Source organism: Panthera uncia, chromosome X, assembly GCF_023721935.1.
Source record: "Panthera uncia isolate 11264 chromosome X, Puncia_PCG_1.0, whole genome shotgun sequence".
NCBI classification, from domain to species: Eukaryota; Metazoa; Chordata; class Mammalia; order Carnivora; family Felidae; genus Panthera; species Panthera uncia.
In genome coordinates, this window is record NC_064817.1 from 40,540,739 (window position 1) to 40,559,697 (window position 18,959).

General features: G+C 48.8%; 1 protein-coding gene and 1 pseudogene across 2 annotated transcripts; one reads left to right on the forward strand and one right to left on the reverse strand.

Annotated features, from left to right (window-relative positions):
• Positions 1 to 978: 978 nt before the first annotated feature.
• On the reverse strand, positions 979 to 12,745 carry LOC125931285 (mammalian ependymin-related protein 1-like; annotated as a pseudogene).
• GATA1 (GATA binding protein 1) lies at positions 10,635 to 17,533 on the forward strand. 2 transcript variants are annotated; one of them, XM_049643800.1, is made up of 7 exons: positions 10,635 to 10,800; positions 12,756 to 12,869; positions 14,429 to 14,665; positions 15,174 to 15,551; positions 15,654 to 15,799; positions 16,367 to 16,492; positions 16,959 to 17,533. In XM_049643800.1, the coding sequence occupies exons 3-7, from the start codon at positions 14,446 to 14,448 to the stop codon at positions 17,328 to 17,330; spliced, it is 1,242 nt and encodes a 413-aa protein (XP_049499757.1). In that variant the 5' UTR covers positions 10,635 to 10,800; positions 12,756 to 12,869; positions 14,429 to 14,445; the 3' UTR covers positions 17,331 to 17,533. The 2 variants fall into 2 exon arrangements, with proteins under 2 accessions (XP_049499757.1, XP_049499756.1); XM_049643799.1 differs by lacking the exon at positions 12,756 to 12,869.
• The last annotated feature ends 1,426 nt before the right edge of the window (positions 17,534 to 18,959 follow it).

The following is an 18,959-nucleotide window of genomic DNA, read 5'->3' on the forward strand; positions in this document are numbered from 1 at the left end:
AGAGGCAGTGAAACAATGTCCCAGGATGGCCCTGGTGAGGGAAAGCATAGTGCATTTAGTTAATCAAAGGAGTTCAAGTACAAGGGAATTCCAGTCCTGGACTTTGGAGACAACAGTCTCCTGACTTCCAGTTCAATGCTATTTTTAGAATACTATCTGCCTTTCTAGGTCTCCTGACAAGTCTGTGATGATTAAGCACATATATCAACATTCTTGCATAGAAAAAAGGAAGCATACGTGGCTCATGCTTACCTACGTAGAGACATTAAGATTTTCAAACCCTCTTGTTTAAGATGTCTCTCTGAGGGGCGCCTGGGTGGCTCAGTCTGTTAAATGTCTGACTTTGGCTCAGGTCATGATGTCACAATTCGTGGGTTCAAGCCCTGTGTCGGGCTCTGTGCCAACAGCTCAGATCCTGGAGCCTGCTTCAGATCCTGTGTCTCCCTCTCTCTCTGCCCCTCCCCTGCTCATGTTCTCTCCTGTCTCTCAAAAATAAAATAAAAACATAAAAAATTTAAATAAATAAACATTAAAAAATTTTAATAAAATAAAATGTCTCTTTGAGGGGCACCTGGGTAGCTCTGTTGATTAAGCATCTGACTCTTGATTTCGGCTCAGGTCATGATGTCACAGTTCATGGGATGGAGCCCCGCATGGAGTTCTCTACTGACAGCACAGACAGAGCCTGCTTGGGATTCTCTCTCTCCCTCTCTCTGTCCCTCCCACATGCGCTCTCTCACTCTCAAAATAAATAAACATTTTTAAGTTTCTATTTGAGGAATAATTACTCTGTATTATAGCCTTTCATTTCCTCCCCAAACTTACCTCAATCAGATCATGTCACAAAGCTCTTAAGTCTGGAAGAGATTTTTGAGGAATCACTTTGTCGGTGGCCAAGGGAGCAGGAGACAGGGCAGGGGAAACTGTCACCACCCTGGCACAGGCAATAAAGGGGCCATTATCTGCAGAGAACTCAAAAATTAATAATAAAACTGACTAAAATCATTCTGCATTTTATTATCACCACAGGGCAGCAATTCAGCAATTCTCAGCAATGTCAGTAATGAGACCCTCCTCCCTGCCAAGGCAAACTGCTTGTGCTGATGCTCACCCCACGTGTGCCACCACACTTAGATACACCTGCACATGCAGAAAGCACAGCACCCACACAAACTATACAAACGTCTGCAATCTCCATCTTAGCTATCTCTTCTGTTCATATTACTACACATTCTCCATTCCACCCCATTCTGTATACATAGCTTGAGTAGTCAAAATCATACATACAAAAAAAACCCCACATCAATGTTTATCTTCCTTCAATTATGATATTTATCGCCAATGACGTTTCTCATTTCTCAAGTCTCCAATCCCTCTCAAGCTGGGGATGATGCCCAATGCTGCCACTTCTGCATTCATGGGCTTACCAGGTGCAGTTCACACTCATCCTCTCTGGCTGGGCCACCTGGCAGGTGCTCAGCGGGGTAAACACCCAGGGGTCTTTAATGCCCAGCTGCATGTTGAAAAACTGCATGCACAGTATCACAGTTTTGGTGAAGACTTTCTGGACAGGATAACCATTTTTAACTGCATAAATGCCAACCCAGATTTCATATGATGTAGCTGACTTTCTGTCAGACCACTTTTGGACCTTGATCTGCTCCTGGGGCCCCCTATGGAGAACTAGTCGTCAACTAGTCCTCAAAGGTGGCATTCTGAGGAATGTCTAGAGGGTCCCAGGGGTCCATCAGGGTGATCTTGGCGCACTGCTTGGTGGCTTATTCAATCTGAAACATCACTCTGTCCTTATAGAACAAAATTTTTCAAATTATCTCTTGCAGGGGATTAGCACCTTCTAATGGTTGATCCCATCATAGGAGAGCAGGGCATGGCTACTGTACCTGCTGCTCTGTCGTACAGAAACCAGTGGCCCTCCTACTGCTGTGGTGCCTGGCAAGGGTACAGGGTCCCTGGGGCACTGCTGGTTGCCACCTCCAGCACTACTACCCCCAGGCTACAGAGGCCACCCAGACCCAGAGGCCACCCAGCAGCTAGGCACCCAGGGCCGCCTGGGCCACGCTTCCTGCCTATTTTTAAAAGACAGCTTGCATAAATAAACTTAAAAGCGGGGGGAGGGGTGCCTGGGTGGCTCAGTTGGTTAAGCATCCAGCTCTTGGTTTCGGCTCAGGTCATGATCTCATTTTGTGGTTTTGAGCCCCACATAAGGCTCCGCACTGACAGAGAGGAGTCTGCTTGGGATTCTCTCTCTCTCCCCCCCCTGCTCTCACTTGCATGCTCTCTTGCTCTCTTAAAATAAATAAATAAACTTAAAAAAAAAAAGACAGCTTGCCTTGGACCCAGATGTCATATGCCTGGAGATAGATGACTTATGAAAGGAAGAAAGGAAATAGAAATGAGGGAAAGAAGGAGAAAAGGAGGGAGGAAGGGAGGGAGAGTGGGTGGCAGGTGGGTAAATGAATGAATACGTACATAGATGAATGGATGGATAGATGGGTGGGTGGGTGAATGAATGGAAAGATGGACTGATATCCTCTGCCCCGGAGAAACTCTTTCACATGTGTGTGCACAGACAGAGAAGTATGAGTTTGTAAATTGCAGGTGTGCTGTAACACAGAAAAGTCTGGAAACAATCCAAATGTCCATCAACAGACGAATGGTTAAACAAACCATGATACATCCATTCCATGGAATACTACTCAGCCATAAAAGGGAATAAACTTATGAGGTCAGCACTAACCTAATACCAAAACCAGACACAAACACAACAAGAAGACTATAGACCTGTATCTCTTATGAATATAGATGCAAAAATCTTCAACAAAATACTAGTAAATAGAATTCAGCAATATATAAGAAGGATTATACACCATAACCAAGTGGGATTGATCCAAGAAATGCAAGATTTGCTCAACATAAGAAAACCGATGTAACATACCATAATAATAAAGGACAAAAACCACATGATCTTCTCAACAGATACAGAATAAGCATCTGACAAAATTCAATACCGTTTCATTTATAAAAGTACTCAACAAACTAGGAACAAATGAGAACTTCCTCAACCTGATAAAGTGAGTATACAAAATGGGGTGCCTGGCTGGCTCGGTAGAGCATGCAACTCTTGATCTCAGGGTCGTGAGTTCAAGCCCCATGTTGGATATAGAGATTACTTAAAAAAAAAAACTACACTGAAATTTTTAAAAAGTGCATCTACAAAAAACCTATAGCTAATATCATACTTCATGATGAAAGACTAAAAACTTTCTCTTAAGAGATCAGGAACAAGACAAAGATGTCCCTTCTCACCACTTCTATTCAACAACATACTGGAGGTCCTAGTCAGGGCAATTAGGCAAGAAAAAGAAATAAAAAGCATCCAGATTGGGAAAAAAAAAGAAGTAAAACTATCAGTATTTGCAGGTGACATGATCTTATACAGAGAAAATCTTAAGGAACCCACAACAAAACCATTACATATATATGTGAGACTACGTTTTATGTATATATGAGTCCAGCAAGGTTGCAGGATACTAGATCATACAAGATTTAATCATATTTCTATATACTTGCAACGAACAATCCAAAAATGAAGAAAACAATTCCATTTACAATAGCATAAAAAAGAATAAACTACTTAGTAATAAATTTAACAAAAGATGGATAAGACTTGTATACTTAAAAACCATAAAACACTGTTGAAAGAAATTAAATAACACTGAGGTGCCTGGGTGGTTCAATCAGTTAAGTGACCAGCTTTGGCTCAGGTCATGATCTCACGGTTTGCGGATTCGAGCCCTACAATGGACTCTCTGCTGTCAGTGCGGAGCCTGCTTCAGATCCTCTCTCTCTGCCCCTCCCCTGCTTGCTCTCTCTCTCTCTCAAAAACAAATAAACATTAAAAAATTAAATAAGACTTAAATAAATGAAAATATATCATAAATTAATGGATTGGAGACTTTATAGCATTAATATGGCGATACTCACCAAACTGATCTACAGGTTTAGTGCCATTCATATCAGAATCCAAGCTTGCGACAAACTGATCCTAAAATTCATATGAAAATGGTATGGACCGAGAATGGCTACAACAATCTCGTAAAAGAAAAACACATTTGGAGGACTCACAGTTTCCGATTTAAAAATGTACTACACGGCTATAGTGATCAAGGTGATGTGGTACTGGCATAAAAACAGATAAATAAATGGGGCACCTGGGTTGCTCAGTTGGTTGAGCATCCAACTCTTGGTTTTGGCTCAGGTCATGATCTCATGGTTTCATGGGTTTGAGCCCCGTGTCAGGCTCTGTGCTGGCAGCGTGGAGTCTGCTTGGGATTCTCTCTCTCCTTCTCTCTCTGCCCCTCCCCTACTCATGCTGTCTCAGTCTCTCTCAAAATAAATAAACTTAAAAAAAAGATATATAAGTCAATGGAATAGAATTGAGAGTCCAGAAATAAACTCATACATTATGGGCAACTGATTTCTGACAAGCGTGCCTAGACAATTCAATGGGGAAAGAACAATCTTTTCCACAAATGGTGTTGGGACAACTGGATATCCACATGGAAAAGAATGAAACTGGACCTCTATTTCACACCATATATAAAAATTAACCAAAATAAAGAGAAGACATGAATGTAAGAGCTAAAACTATAAAACTTTTAGAAGAAAACATGCATAAATCTTTGTGACCTTGGACTAGGCAATGGTTTCTTAGATATGACACCTAACACATAAGCAACCAAAGAAAAACTAGATAAATTGGACTTCATGAAAACTAAAAGCTTTTGCACTTCAAGGAGCAAAAGAAAGTAAAAGAGCAACCCAACAATTGGAGAAAATATTTTCAAATCACATATCTGATAAGGGACTAGCATCTAGAATATATAAAGAACTCATACTACTTGACAATAAAAAGATAACCCAATTAAAAATGGGCAAAGGATCTAAATAGATATTTCTCTATGGAAGACCTACAGATGTCCAACAAGTACATGAGAAGATGCTCAACATCATTAGTCATTAGGGACATCAAACCAAAAACACAATGAGATGTCACATCACACCAACTGGGATGACCAGAATCAAAAAGAGAAACAATATATGGGGTGCTTGGGTGGCTCAGTTGGTTAAGTGTCAAACTCTTGATTTGGGCTCAAGTCATGATCTTGCAGTTTGTAAGTTTGAGCCCCATAGCGCAGAGCCCACTTGGAATTCTCTCTCCCTCTCTCTCTGTTCCTCCCCCTGCTCTCTCTTTCTCTTTCTCTCAAGATAAATAAACTTAAAAAAAAGAGGGGGCACCTGCTCAGATAAGCATCTGGCTTTGGCTCAGGTCATGATCTCATGGTTCGTGAGTTCAAGTCCTGCATCAGGTGAGCTTGAGCCCCCCTTTGGGTGAGCTTGTTCTCTGCTTCAGGTGAGCTCATGCCCTGATTTGGGTGAGAATGAGCCCTGCTTTGGGTGAGCTTGAGCCTCACTTCAGGTGAGCCCCACTTCTCTCTCCTTCCCACTCTCTGCCCCTCGTGGGATTTTCTCTCTCTCTCTCTTTCTCTCTCTCTCTCTGCTCCTCGATCATTTGCACCCTCTCTCCAAAAAAAAAAATTAAAAATGTAAAAAAAGAGAAACAATACCAAGTTTTGGAGAAGATGTCGATAAATTAGAATCCTCATACAACTGCTGTGGAGAATCCTTCTGCAATTTCTCAAAAAGTTAAACACAGAACTGCCGTATGGCCCCACAACTCCATTCCTAGATATATACCCAAGAGAACTGAAAATATACGTCTACGTAAAAACTTTAACATGAATGTTTATAGCAGCATTATTCACGATCCCCAAAATTGTCAACTTATTAGACAAATGGACAAGCAAAATGTAGAATGTTCATACAATGAAATATTATTCAGCCATAAAAAGGAATGAAGTTTTGATCTATGCTACAACATGAATGAACCTTGGACACTTTATGCAAAGTGAAAGAAGTCAGTCACAAAAAGCCACATATGATTCCATTCATATGAAAAGTCCAGTATAGGCAAATCTATGAGACAGAAAGTAGATTAGTGGTTTCCAGGGATTGAGGGGAGACAGACAATATTATGAGGAATGCCTGCTGATAGGTACAGGATTGTTTTGGGGATGATGAAAATGTTCTGGAAGTAGACAGTGGTCGTAGTTGTATAACCTTGTGACTGTACTAACCACTGAAATGCACCCTTTAAAAGGGTGACTTCTGGGGTACCTGGGTGGCTCAGTTGGTTGAGCGTCCAACTCTTGATTTCAGCTCAGGTCATGATCTCATGGTTCATGGCATCGAGCCCCACGTCAGGCTCCATGCTGACAGCACAGAGTCTGCTTGAGATTTCTCTCTCTCCTTCTATCTGCCTCTCCCCTGCTCACACGTGCATATGCACTCTCTCTCTCAGAATAAATACTTAAAAATAAGTACATAAATAAGTAAAAGGGTGAATTTTGTGGTATGTGAATTACATCTCAATAAAAAAGAATTAACTATTAATACATACAACAATGTGGATGAATGTCACAAACATTAAGTAGAACAAAAGAAACATAACTATATGGTTCCATTTATATGAAGTTCAAAAACAAGCCGAAAACCCCACTATTGTATGCTGTTTATGGATACATACGTATGGAGTAATAGAATAAAAATATACATGAGGAAGATAAACACCAAACTCAAGGTAGTGGAAGGAGAAAGGAAAATAGAATTTGTGTAAGAACTTTAACTGTATCTGTAATAACATATTTCTTTTAAAAGTATCTGAAACAAATGGAGCAGAATACTAATGTCTGACAAGGGTGAATGGTTGTTAAAGTATCCTTTATACTTTTCTCTTAAAAAAATGAAACGGGCATCTGGGTGGCTTAGTTGGTTGAGTGCCTGACTTTGGCTCAGGTCATGATCTCGCATGTTCGTAAGTTTGAGCCCCACGTTAGGCTCTCTGATATCAGCGCAGAGCCTGCTTCATATCTTTTGTCTCTCTCTCTGTCTCTCCCCAGCTTGCACGTGCTCTCTCAAATAACAAACATTTTTGAAAAATGAAAAAAAAAACAACAGTTCGGTTCTGAGACAAACATTTGACTCCTCAGCCAGGCTTTGATGTTTCCTCTCTGCACTACTGACACCAAGGAGACTTAGGTTCTGCCCCTGCCCTGGTGGATTCCAGTCTGGAAGAGGCACAAATAGTCCACATACTATGGGCACAGAGAAAGCTCTAGAAGATGCCAGGAAGAAGGGAATCAGTCAAGGAAGCCTTTTAGGAAGAGAGGATGTTGGAGCTGAGTCTTAAATGGAGGCCTGACAGAGAGGACGCTTGGCCTGGACACCCCACCCCCACCCCCACCCTTGTGGGTCTCTCCCAAAGCCTGGCCTGGCCCTGCCGATTCCCTTATCTGCCCACTCCCAGCTGCCTCCCTGCTGACTGAACTGTCGCCCACAGACTTCTGGGCCTGTGCCCCCTCCACGGGGATGGGGGAGGGAATGGGGTGAAGCTTGGCCTCAGAGCCTCAGGGTTTCTGGTTCTTGATGGAGGCAGGGCTCTGAGGCCCCCACTCCCCACCCTTTACTTCCCTTCCTAAGCCCTTTCTCTGCTCCAGTTATGAAGAAATAGGCTGCGTCCAGTGGCCAAACTCTTGTCTGAGATGTGCCTCCAGCCTGTCCTTCCTGAGGAGGACAGATTTCCCTACCTTGCTCCCAATACTGCAACTGCTGTTTCTAATGAAAATAACAATAAGAAGAATTACCATTACAGAGTTTGTCACTTATGGTGTGCCAGGCAGGACCTGTGTTGAGTGGCCCCTCGACAACATTCGCTGTGGGTTCTATGATTGTACCCATTATCCAGGCAAAGAAACTGAGGCTTAGAGGGTGGCCAGCCCAGGAATCACACAGCAAATCAGTGTCAGAGTTGAGACAAGAACACAGGGCCTCGGACAAACATCTTCATTCTCTGAGCCTACTCCCAATCTGGAAGATGCGGGCAATTGTATGCACTTATACCACCAGGACCTGGTGAGAATGGGATAAAATTAGGCATGGAGAGCATTTCGCACAGTGCCTGGGGAGGTTCAGCCAACAATACTGTTGTTATTACTGTATTAGTGCTAAGAGAAGTATTTGTATCAGAATTAGTATTCGTATGGCTGTGGCTAGAATAGGAATAATAATTATTAGATTTAAAATTGGTATTACTACCACTATTAAGATTAGCATTAGTGCTAACATCAATATCAGAATTAGGATTAAATATCAATCAATTAAAATTGATATTGGTGTTGCATATTATCAGCATTATTACTAGAATTAGTAGTGCTAGTAAAAAAAGTTCAAGTACTGGGGCACCTGGGTGGCTCAGTCGGTTAAGCGGCCGACTTCGGCTCAGGTCATGATCTCGCGGTCCGTGGGTTCCGGCCCCGAGTTGGGCTCTGTGCTGACAGCCCAGAGCCTGGAGCCTATTTCGGATTCTGTGTCTCCCTCTCTCTGACCCTCCCCCATTCATGCTCTGTCTCTCTCTGTCTCAAAAATAAAATAAATGTTAAAAAAAAAAAGATTAAAAAAAAAAAGTTCAAGTACTATCCCTTGTATACAGTAGGCACTCAGTAAATAAATAAGAATACCTAACATTTATTGAGATTTCAGATTCAAGTGAGTTAAAATCACTTAAAGGATTAAATCTTATGTAGCTGTCCCAATCACCATAGGGAGTAGCCACTATTATTACCCCATCTCTACAGATGAGGAACTGAGGTCCAGAGGGGCCAGTAACTCGTCCAAGGCCACATGGCCAGTAGGTGGTTAGGGCAGTCTATAAATGAGGGCAAGTTGGCTCCAGAGTGGAAGTCCTGAAAGCATTGCCACTTAAGTCCCAGGGGTCTTCATACCCCTTCTTACTCATGAAGGCTCATGACAGGACGTGGCACACAGTGGGAGCTCAATAAATGCAAAGTCATAGCCCTGTTCTCTTTCCTCCTCTAACCTCCAATTTTGCTTATAAGGACAATGAAGCCCGTGGAGGCAGGATGGGGATGGCAAGCTCCATGTGGGGTAGCCAGTGGGTGAGCAGGCCCAACGGGCCCAGGGGTGCATCACTGCCCTGTGCCCTTGGCAGGTCTCAGTCTCCCCATCTGTAGAATGGATGGTCAGGAGAGTGCTCTGTCCTGTGGAGTCCTGGGGCCACAACTGGGTAGTCTCACCCCTGCTCTATGGGGTAAGTTGGACACAACTTACCCAAGCTGTGGGTCCCAAGTTGGACACCTACTGTGTACATGTGCATCCATTGATTTTACATGGACAAAGTGCTCAGAACAGGACTGGCCTGGGGTCTATGTCAGCATGAGACACTGGTTGTTGTCACTGTTGTTACTATTTGGGGGAGGGAGGAAGGGCAGAAAGGTAGGGACTGAGGTGCAGAAGTTCCGGAGGTCCCTCTCAGCAAGTTGAGGGTAGAGCCACAGATCACAGGGGTCACGTCAACCCTGTCCCACCCACACCAGCACCACCTGCCCAGGGTATACCCCAGCCTGACACCTGGGGTCTCATGGACTTCCTCTCAGACTCTGTGCATACCTCTCTGTCTCTGTCTCCCTCTCTACAACATCATCTTTGTCTCCCTTCTCAGTTTCTCCACCTGTGTCCTTGGCCTCTGTTGCTTTCAGGCCATATCTTTTGCCTTCTGTCCTTCTCTATGTCTCCTTCTCTTTGCGTCTCCCTCACTGTTTTGGCTCTCTTGGTGTCTCTCTCTCTCTTCTCTGTCTTGCCTTTCTTTCTGTGCCCCTCTCTGCCTCCTTCCAGCTGTGTCACTTTTTCTGTGTCTTCCCATTTCCATCTCTTTCTGTCTCTCTCTGTCTCTTGCTCTCTGCCCCTCTCCCTTCTCTATCCCTTCAGTTCTTCCCTTCCCCCACCCTATCCCACTCCTCAAGAACCTGCAGAGAAACCAACCCTGGGTCCCACTTGTTTCCCGCCTCCAAAGCAGCATGGCGGGCAATAAGTTGAGGCCACTGTCCCTGGGTGGCCCCCCGAGCCCCGCCCCCATCCCAAGACAGCCTGTTACCGCGGAGCCAACAGCCACAGTCTCTTCCATCTGATAAGACTTATCTGCTGCCCCAGGACAGGCCGGAGCTGGCGTAAGCCCCAGTGGGGCACTGAGTGTGCCCCTGCCTCCTGCCAGTCCTGGCCTGGGCTGGCCCCCAGGCTGAGCCTGAGCCTGGGGTTCAAACCCCACCGAACCTCTCTGAGCCTCATTCTTCTTGCCTGCAAAATGGGTACAATCACATCCCTCCTCTCCCTGTGGCCAGGAAGATTCACATACATAAGGGCCAAGCCTGAACCTGACCTAGCGCACAGTAGGAACTTTGTACAGTCATAAAACTGTACAGTCATAGGCTTAGTACAGTAATAAAACTGTATCTGCTATTGTCACTTTATCTTGGCTTCAGCCCGCTTTGTTTGGCTGGACACTGTAGTCCATGGGAGCCCAAGTTGAACAGGGTCCACGAATCCACAGGGTGGGCAGATGGGGCACAAGAACGCCCCACTGCCCAAGAGGTGCCCCACCAGCAAGGAACCCGCCCCCTCCCCCCGTCTGCTCCACCCACTGGGGCACCAGCCACTCCCTGGGGAGGAGGGAGGAGGGAGAGGGGAGGGAGGGAGGGAAGGAGGAAGGGAGCCTCAAAGGCCAAGGCTAGCCAGGACACCCCCCGGGATCACACTGAACTCGCCACATCCCCAAAGCGGCTGAACCCTCCGCACCAACCAGCCCAGGTCAGTCTCAGCCCCCCCACCGAGAGCTCCCAGCAAGGCAAACCCCAGGCCTGCTATCCCTCACCTCAAGGCTATTCCTCCAGCCTACTCTAGGCTCCCCAATCTACCGCTGGTCCCCAAAGTGTCTACCACCCCTGAAACCCTTCACAGCTCCTTAAAACCACCTCTATCTTTCCAACCCCCGATCTCTACCCTGAACCCACTCCCCAAAACCCACCTCCTTCTGCCCTGACTCCCATCCTCTCTTTCCAAGATATCTGTTCCCCTGATGCCTTAATTCTGCTCCCCATACCCCATCTCTTATCCCCCAAATCCTCTCTGCTCTGAATCTGCTTTTCACTCATCTGGAGTTGTTTCTATCTCTGAGTTCTCCCCCAAAGCTCACTTGTGCTCCCCCATGTCTGTCTCTGCTCCCCATGCCCTTGTCCGCTCCCCATCCTGTTTTCTGCTCCAAATTCTCCAGTCCCCTGAACCCTAACTCCATCCTCTTATCCCCAACTGTGCCTCTCAAACCCCGTATTTGTTCTGTGTGACTTCTCTGATTCCCCCAAACCGCTACTCTCTGCCAACCCCTGGCCTGCACACCAAAATGTCTGTCACTCCAAACACCAAGTCTACTCCCCTAAGTCTTTTCTGCCAAATGAATCCTCATGCCTACCTTCCCTAAACCCCAATCCCAACCCCAAAATATGTCTCTGGCCCTCCCAGATCTCCTCTGGCCCCAAATGTTTCTCCACTACAATTCCATCCTGGTTCTTAAACTCCTCCTCTGCTTCCATAACCCATCTCTATCAGACATATTCTGCCTGTCCAAGCCCATCTCTGACCACTAAACTCCATCTCTGCTCCAGTGAAACCCACGGAATTCCCAAACTTGTCCACGACCCTCAGAATCCATCTTTGACCCCCAAACCACATCCTAACTTCTCAACTTTATCTGACTCTCAAGCTTCACCTCAGATTCCCAATCTTGTCTCTGCTTTTCTAACCAATTTCTGATCCCACAATGTGACCTTTCCAATTTGTCTCTCCTCCTCAAACCCCATATCTGCTTTCCCCAAACTCTATAGCTATACCCCCAACCTCTCCCTGACTCAACCCCCTATCTGGCCCTCAAATTCTACCGCAAAGCCTCCCAAGACTCATCTGCCCCCAGACCCCATCTCTGTTCCCTTCAGTCCCAAGAGACCCTCCTTTGAGGGCTCGGATAGGGATGTTACCTGGGGTGAGGGGCTGGGCCAAGGGAGAGGTGAGGGTGCCAGCCTGCTGCCTGCTGCCCGTTGGGGCAGCACTTACTCTAGTGGGGCAGCTGATAAGGAGCTTTCATATCCCCCAGCCTCGAGATAAACTTTATCTCTGTCCGGAGAGTGATAACTGGGGGGGGGGGGGAGGGCGGGCTGGGCCCCTGCCACAGGAGGGGGGGGCAGCCCTGGACCCGCCAAGGTGCTAGGTGCAGTGATGTGGCACAGTGGGGCTGGGGGGAGGTCATAGGGCTGGGGGGTGAGGTGAGGATGAGGGGGGATAAAGGAACAGTGGTGACAGAGATGAAAAGAGCAAGAGACAGGTAGACAGAGAAGGAAGGGAGAAAGAGAGAGACATGGGGAGAAAAAGAGACAAAGAAAAAGAGCAAGAGACAGACATGAAAAAAAGAAAGGAGAAACAGAGAAAGAGATACTCAAAGGAAGAGACAGAGATGGAAGGAAAACAAAGGAGACCCAGGGGAAGAAAAAGAGCAAGACAGGAATGGAGAAGGAAAGATACTCACAGACAGAAAGAACCACGGAGAGTCAGAGAGGAAAGAGATGGAAACTGAGAAGAAGAGGCAAGATACCTTCTTCAGGCACAGTCAGCACGGATCCTGGCACCTAGAAGTTAGTGGTAGACAGAACTACAGGCTAATCTATTTGCCAGCACAACCCCCAATGCTGAGCCCTACCTTTAGCATGTTCACACAGCAGGTCACATAGGCTGGGCGTCTGAAGATGGCCTTCTACTCTATCTCTGTCATTCCACCCCAAGGACAGGGAAACTGAGGCTTTCAGAACCATGGGGGCAAGTCAGGGGCAGGGGTAGGTTTTCTGGCTCCTCACCTGGGCTGTGTGGAGTGGGGTATGGGCAAAGATGTGGGACTAGTAAGACAGACGTGGAAATAAGGCCAGAGGGCTGAGAGAGTGAAAGCAAGAGTGAGATCAAGAAAGGGAAAGAGGAAGGAGACAAGCAGAAAGAGACAGAATGGGAGAGAAGCAGAGACATTCAGAGACTGACTAGAGAGGGAAGGAAAAGAGAAACAGAAGAAGATAAAAGACACAGAGATAAAGATGGAGAGAGACAACCAGAAACAGAGACATGGAAATAGAGAGAGAGGGAAGGAAAACATCATATGTTTACAAAAGCACAGAAAGAGAGAGGGCAAGATACATCATGGTAGCATAGAAAGATGGGAGAGAAATCTAGAGGGCCAGGCTGGACAAGAGAGAGTGTCACCAGGAAAGAGACACAGGGACATAGATATGCACACAGGGAAGGACAGAGACCAAGCCGCCATCTCACAGGTCTTAGCTGGGCCCCTGTCACCACCTCCTATCTGGCAGATGGGGAAACTGAGCGCTGGGGCTGGTGGGGACTGAAAGAACCCGAAAGCAGAACTATGGCAGACCTCCCCAGGGCAGAGGGTACGAGTAGGGGGAACACCTCCCACCTGTCCCCCTCCTCAGAGGAAGCCAGTGGCCTTGGGGTGATTTCAAAAGTTGGGCGGGGATGGCAGAGATAAGCAGTGGGGGGTACTGACCCCCCCATGGCAGGGAGGAACTGAGGGGGCCCTTTGTCTGCAGACCCAACGGAGGTTAGGGAGGGAGGAGTCAAGCCGGAAACCATGGGTTTCTGAGAAAGTCAGAAGATGCAACAGATAGGGATGAAGTTGGGGAGCACAGAAGGGTGAACCCCAAGGTCCTAGGGGTGACAAGCTGTTCAAGGGACTCTGGTTCTGCACCCCAGTACACCCCACCCAGACTCTTCTAGAGGGGAAGGAGACAGAGAGGATGGCGGCAGGGGGGAAAGAGGAGTAGGAGGGGAGAAAATGAGGCAAGGAGAAAGAGAGGAACAGAGAGGAAGAGAAGAAGGATGAAGGAAGAGGAAAAGAGAGAGGAGGAAGGAGAGAGGCAGGAGGGAAAGAGAAAATGAGGAGAGGCGGAGAGGTAGAAAGGGGAAGAGGAGGAGGTGGGGGCTGAGGAAGGAGGAAGGAGAGGAGGAGGGGGAAGAGACAGAAGTAGAGAAGAGAGGTGGGACCAGGGAGAGGGGGTGAGGGGAAGGGAGAGGAGGGGGAGGCAGGAGTGGGAAAAGAAGGAAGAGGGGGAAGAGGAGAGGAGAAAGAAGGGAAATTGTGGGAAAAGTGAAAAGAAGAGATGGGACGAAGGAGAGAGAAGAAAGGGAAGAGGAAGGAGGGAAGACAGAGGGGAAGAAGGAAGGAGGAGATGATGGAGGGAAGGACGGAGACAGATGTGGGCCAGGGAGGAAGACAGGAGGGCTATGAAGATTGAGGGAATGGAACAGGAAGGGGAGAAAGGAGGTAAGGAGGAGTGGGAAGGGAGGGAGAATTTCGCAGTCTGAAGAGCCCCTCCTGTTCTCACAGGACAAACCCGAGGCCCCATGGAGTTCCCTGGCCTAGGGGCCCTGGGGACCTCGGAGTCCCTGCCCCAATTTGTGGACCCTGCCTTGGTATCCTCGCCACCAGAGTCGGGGGTCTTCTTCCCCTCTGGGCCTGAGGGCTTGGATGCAGCGGCCTCCTCCACTGCCCCCAGCACCGCCACCCCCGCAGCTGCAGCACTGGCCTACTACAGGGATGCTGAGGCCTACCGGCACTCCCCAGGTAACTCCTTTGGGTGGCTGTCTTAGCACCGGCTCCATGCTGTCTGGGCTGCCATGGTGACCCTTAGCTGGGGCAGAATCCCACTAGGAGGTCATCTTGAAAATAGCTGGAAACCTTCACATGGATGAGCTAACCACTTCCCCCAGCTAGGTCCAGGCCTGGGAATGCCAATGCTCCCCCATCTCCTGTCTTGGGGTAGCCATGTTGGAAAGCAATGCTAGAAGCAGGCGGCGGTAGCCCTAGTTGTCAAGTGATCCCCGGGGCTCCAAATCCCAACAGTCACCCTCAAAACCCATTTGGAAATAGGTGGAGGCTACTGCAGCTGTCAAAATGACCAGGGGGGCTCAGGACCCAGGAGTTACCCAATGGCCAGCAGCTGTTCTGGTTGCCTGTGGGAAGATTGGAAACTTGGCCACTTTGTTGGGGTTCTTGGGCACCACTGCATCCTGACAGCAGGATGGCTTCAGACTGATCCCTCCTTCTTTCCCATACCCACCCTCCACGACAGTCTTTCAGGTGTACCCACTGCTCAACTGTATGGAGGGGATCCCAGGCGGCTCACCATATGCTGGCTGGACCTATGGCAAGACTGGGCTCTACCCTGCCTCGACTGTGTGCCCCACCCGCGAGGACTCCCCTCCCCAGGCCACAGAAGACCCAGAAGGCAAAGGTGGCAGCAGCTTCCTGGAGACCTTAAAGACAGAGCGGCTAAGTCCAGACCTCTTGACGCTGGGGCCTGCACTGCCTTCATCAATCCCTGTCCCCAGCAGTGCCTATGGGGGTCCTGACTTTTCCAGTGCCTTCTTCTCTCCCACCGGGAGCCCCCTCAATCCAGCGGCCTATTCCTCTCCCAAGCTTCGCGGAACGCTGCCCTTGCCCCCCTGTGGTGAGATCTCCAAAAAGGGAGAGGGAGGATGAGGTAGGGCGGCATGCAAAGCAAAGTTGGGCTGAGCCTGGGATCCCCCAACCCCTTTGTCCACCCCATCAGAGGCCAGGGAGTGTGTGAACTGCGGAGCAACAGCCACTCCACTGTGGCGGCGGGACAGGACGGGCCACTACCTATGCAATGCCTGTGGCCTCTATCACAAGATGAATGGACAGAACAGGCCCCTCATCCGGCCCAAGAAGCGCCTGGTAAGACCCCAAGCCTGTCTGCCTCCACCTAGGAACTGTTGTTCTCACCCTGTGCAGGGATCCCTGTCCTCATGCTCTATGAGAATCCATAGCCCCCATCCCTTCCCCATCCATACAGGAACCCAGCTCTGCATAGGAATGCCTATCCTCAACCTACCTTCATAGGCTACGTGCAGGAACCCTATCCTCTCCCTGCACAGCAGTGTTTTCGTCCTTGGCTTCACACTGGAATCACCTTAGGATGCTCTGAACCACAGGGGCCTGGGCACTCCCCTAGACGTATCTATTTCATTGGTCAGGGGTGCTGCCTGGGCATCAGGTTTTCAACTCCCCGAGTGATTCCAATGTATGGCCAAAGTTGGCCATCACTGATGGAGTCTCACCCCCAATACCAAAGTCCCCTATTCTGGTCGGGAGGCCCCGCTCTTGCCCCATTCAGAACCCACAGTCATCACCCTGCAAGTACATCTGTTCTCGCCCTGCACAGGAAGCCCGGCCTTCAACCTGACCCTTACCTCTTAGGTCCTCCACCCCGCAGTGGGTTGATCCTCATATTCTCTCCCCCAGATTGTCAGCAAACGGGCAGGTACCCAGTGCACCAACTGCCAGACAACCACCACGACACTGTGGCGAAGAAATGCCAGTGGGGACCCTGTGTGCAATGCTTGCGGCCTCTACTACAAGCTACACCAGGTTCGCCCTGCCCTGCCCTGCCCCTCAGAGCCTCCCTCCTCCCTGCTCCTGTTCCGCCCCCACCTTTGCTTCCCCTCATAACCTTCTCTCTCTTCTTTTCTCCCCCCTCCTTCCTTCTCTATTCCCCTCCTCCTTGGTCCTCATCCCTCCCTGCTCCATTTCTTTATCTTCTCACTCCCTTCCACTCCCTCCTGTCCCTCCTCTATCTCCCTCTTCCTCCTCCCCAGCCATCAGCTGCCACTCCCCTGCCTTGTAGCTCCATCAGCCCCAGAGGCTTTCCCAAGCCCAGGGCTTCACAACCTTGGGGTTTCTTAGGACAATACCTGTGCCACACCAGGGTCATGCTTCCCTAGTCCTTGAACCAATTCTCTATCCTTAAAGAAGTGCGGTAGCAATGGCCTCCCTTGTCAAGACACAGAAGCAAAGATGTGGAGTTGGGAAACATCCATGGCCTCCCTTTTGGCAGGTGAACCGCCCACTGACCATGCGGAAGGATGGTATTCAGACTCGAAACCGCAAGGCATCTGGAAAAGGGAAAAAAAAACGAGGGTCAAGTCTGGGAGGTACTGGAGCAGCTGAAGGACCAGCTGGTGGCTTCATGGTGGTGGCTGGGGGCAGCGGTAGTGGGAATTGTGGGGAGGTGGCCTCAGGCTTGACACTGGGCCCACCCAGTACTGCCCATCTCTACCAGGGCCTGGGCCCCGTGGTGCTGTCAGGGCCTGTCAGCCACCTCATGCCTTTCCCGGGACCACTGCTGGGTTCGCCCACAGGCTCCTTCCCCACAGGCCCTGTCCCTCCTACCACCACCACCACTGTGGTGGCCCCACTCAGCTCATGAGGACACAGATCATGGGCTTGGGGCAGAGGTGGTGTCCCTCTCCTATGTAGCCAGCAGTCTGTACAACCCAACCCTCTGGGCCCCAAAACATCCCCCAGCCTGGACCTTCAAAGCTTTTGTAAAATAAAACCACTGGAGTCCTAACACTGGAGATGTGAGTCTGTGTGGGACTGAATAAAGGGCAATGGTAGATAGGGTGCATGGCACTGTCTGGGAGTCTTTGATGACAGTGTAGGGCTACAATGTATGGCCATGTGAGGCTGAGGCCAACATATGTGACACTTCACAACGGTGCGTTATGATGTGCAGTTGTAAATAGTGTATAGGAAACTTTGTGTGACAGCTTCTGGGTTGTGAGATGGTCACACACCACGGCATGAGATGCAGTGTGTGACTAAGGGGGTGAGGCTTTGCAATATGGTGTGCATGACACCAGGTGACAGAGAGAGGCAGGGCACAGGTGACTGCATGAGAGGATGTGGAAGTGCATGTGTGACGGCGAATGCAGAAGAAACATGTGGTGTTGTGTTGGTGTGACTGTGCACCGCTGTGATCTTTGAGACAGTGTGATGGCACACGTAGGGGGCATAGAACGTGATCGAGAGGCGCCTGGGTGGCTCGGTCAGTTAAGTGTCTGACTCCTGATTTTGGCTCGGGTCATGATCTCACAGTTTGTGAGTTCCAGCAGAATCGGGCTCTGCGCTGACAGTGAGGGATTCTCTTTCTCCTTCTCTCTCTGCCCCTCCAAAGCTTGTTCTCTCTCTCTCTCAAAAATAAATAAACTTAAAAAAAGAGAACTTGATTGATAAACACTTTTGGAATGTTGAACAAAGACTGTGTGGTGGGGTGTGGTGGCATAACAATGTGATGATGAAGGTCCACAGGGCAGGGTATCTCCGTGGGGCTGGTAAGTATTCCTACGCAAGTCTCTGTGTGTGTGTGAGCATATATCATGTGGTATGTGCCATGTCACAGTGTCTCCGAGTGCCTGACAATGTAAGCAGCTCTGTGTATACTTGTTCATGGAAGTATCGACATGTATGGTTTCAGTTGGTCTAAATGATGGACCCCCTTCCAGAGAACAAAAGGCATGTGCAGGACAGGAAAGGGGGAGGGCTGGGGCTGGAATGGTAGCTGGCAAGAAGGTCAGATGGCCAGTGCAGGACCATGGGGTTGTCCGTGGGCCTTCCCTGTCATTCATCTCTTATCTCTCTCGGCCCAGCTCGGCCTGCAGCTCTGTGGGAAATGGAAGAGAAGGAGAAGGGAAGATTAGGAGAACAAAATAGCATCTGGGGGTGAATATTTAGACCCCATATGTGGGGGAGCTCCCCGTAGTGCCAACTCCCTCTGTAACACACCTACTCACCTGGGTGAATGGCTCTGCCCACAGTGGGATCTGTTCTTCCAAAAAGGAAAACCCTTACATAGGAACATGCGCTGAGTTGGGTGGCATCCTAAGCCAGAGAGGTTAAGTGGCTCGTTTGAGGCCACACAACTGGTGACACGGGGCCAAAGCCAGGCTCTGAGGCTTAGTGTCCATACTCCCCAACAGCTCCTGACAGCAAGCAGCACCATTTGCTGAGTGTTTGTGTAGGTCGGGCAATGGCTGGGAGGCTTCAGTTGCTTTAG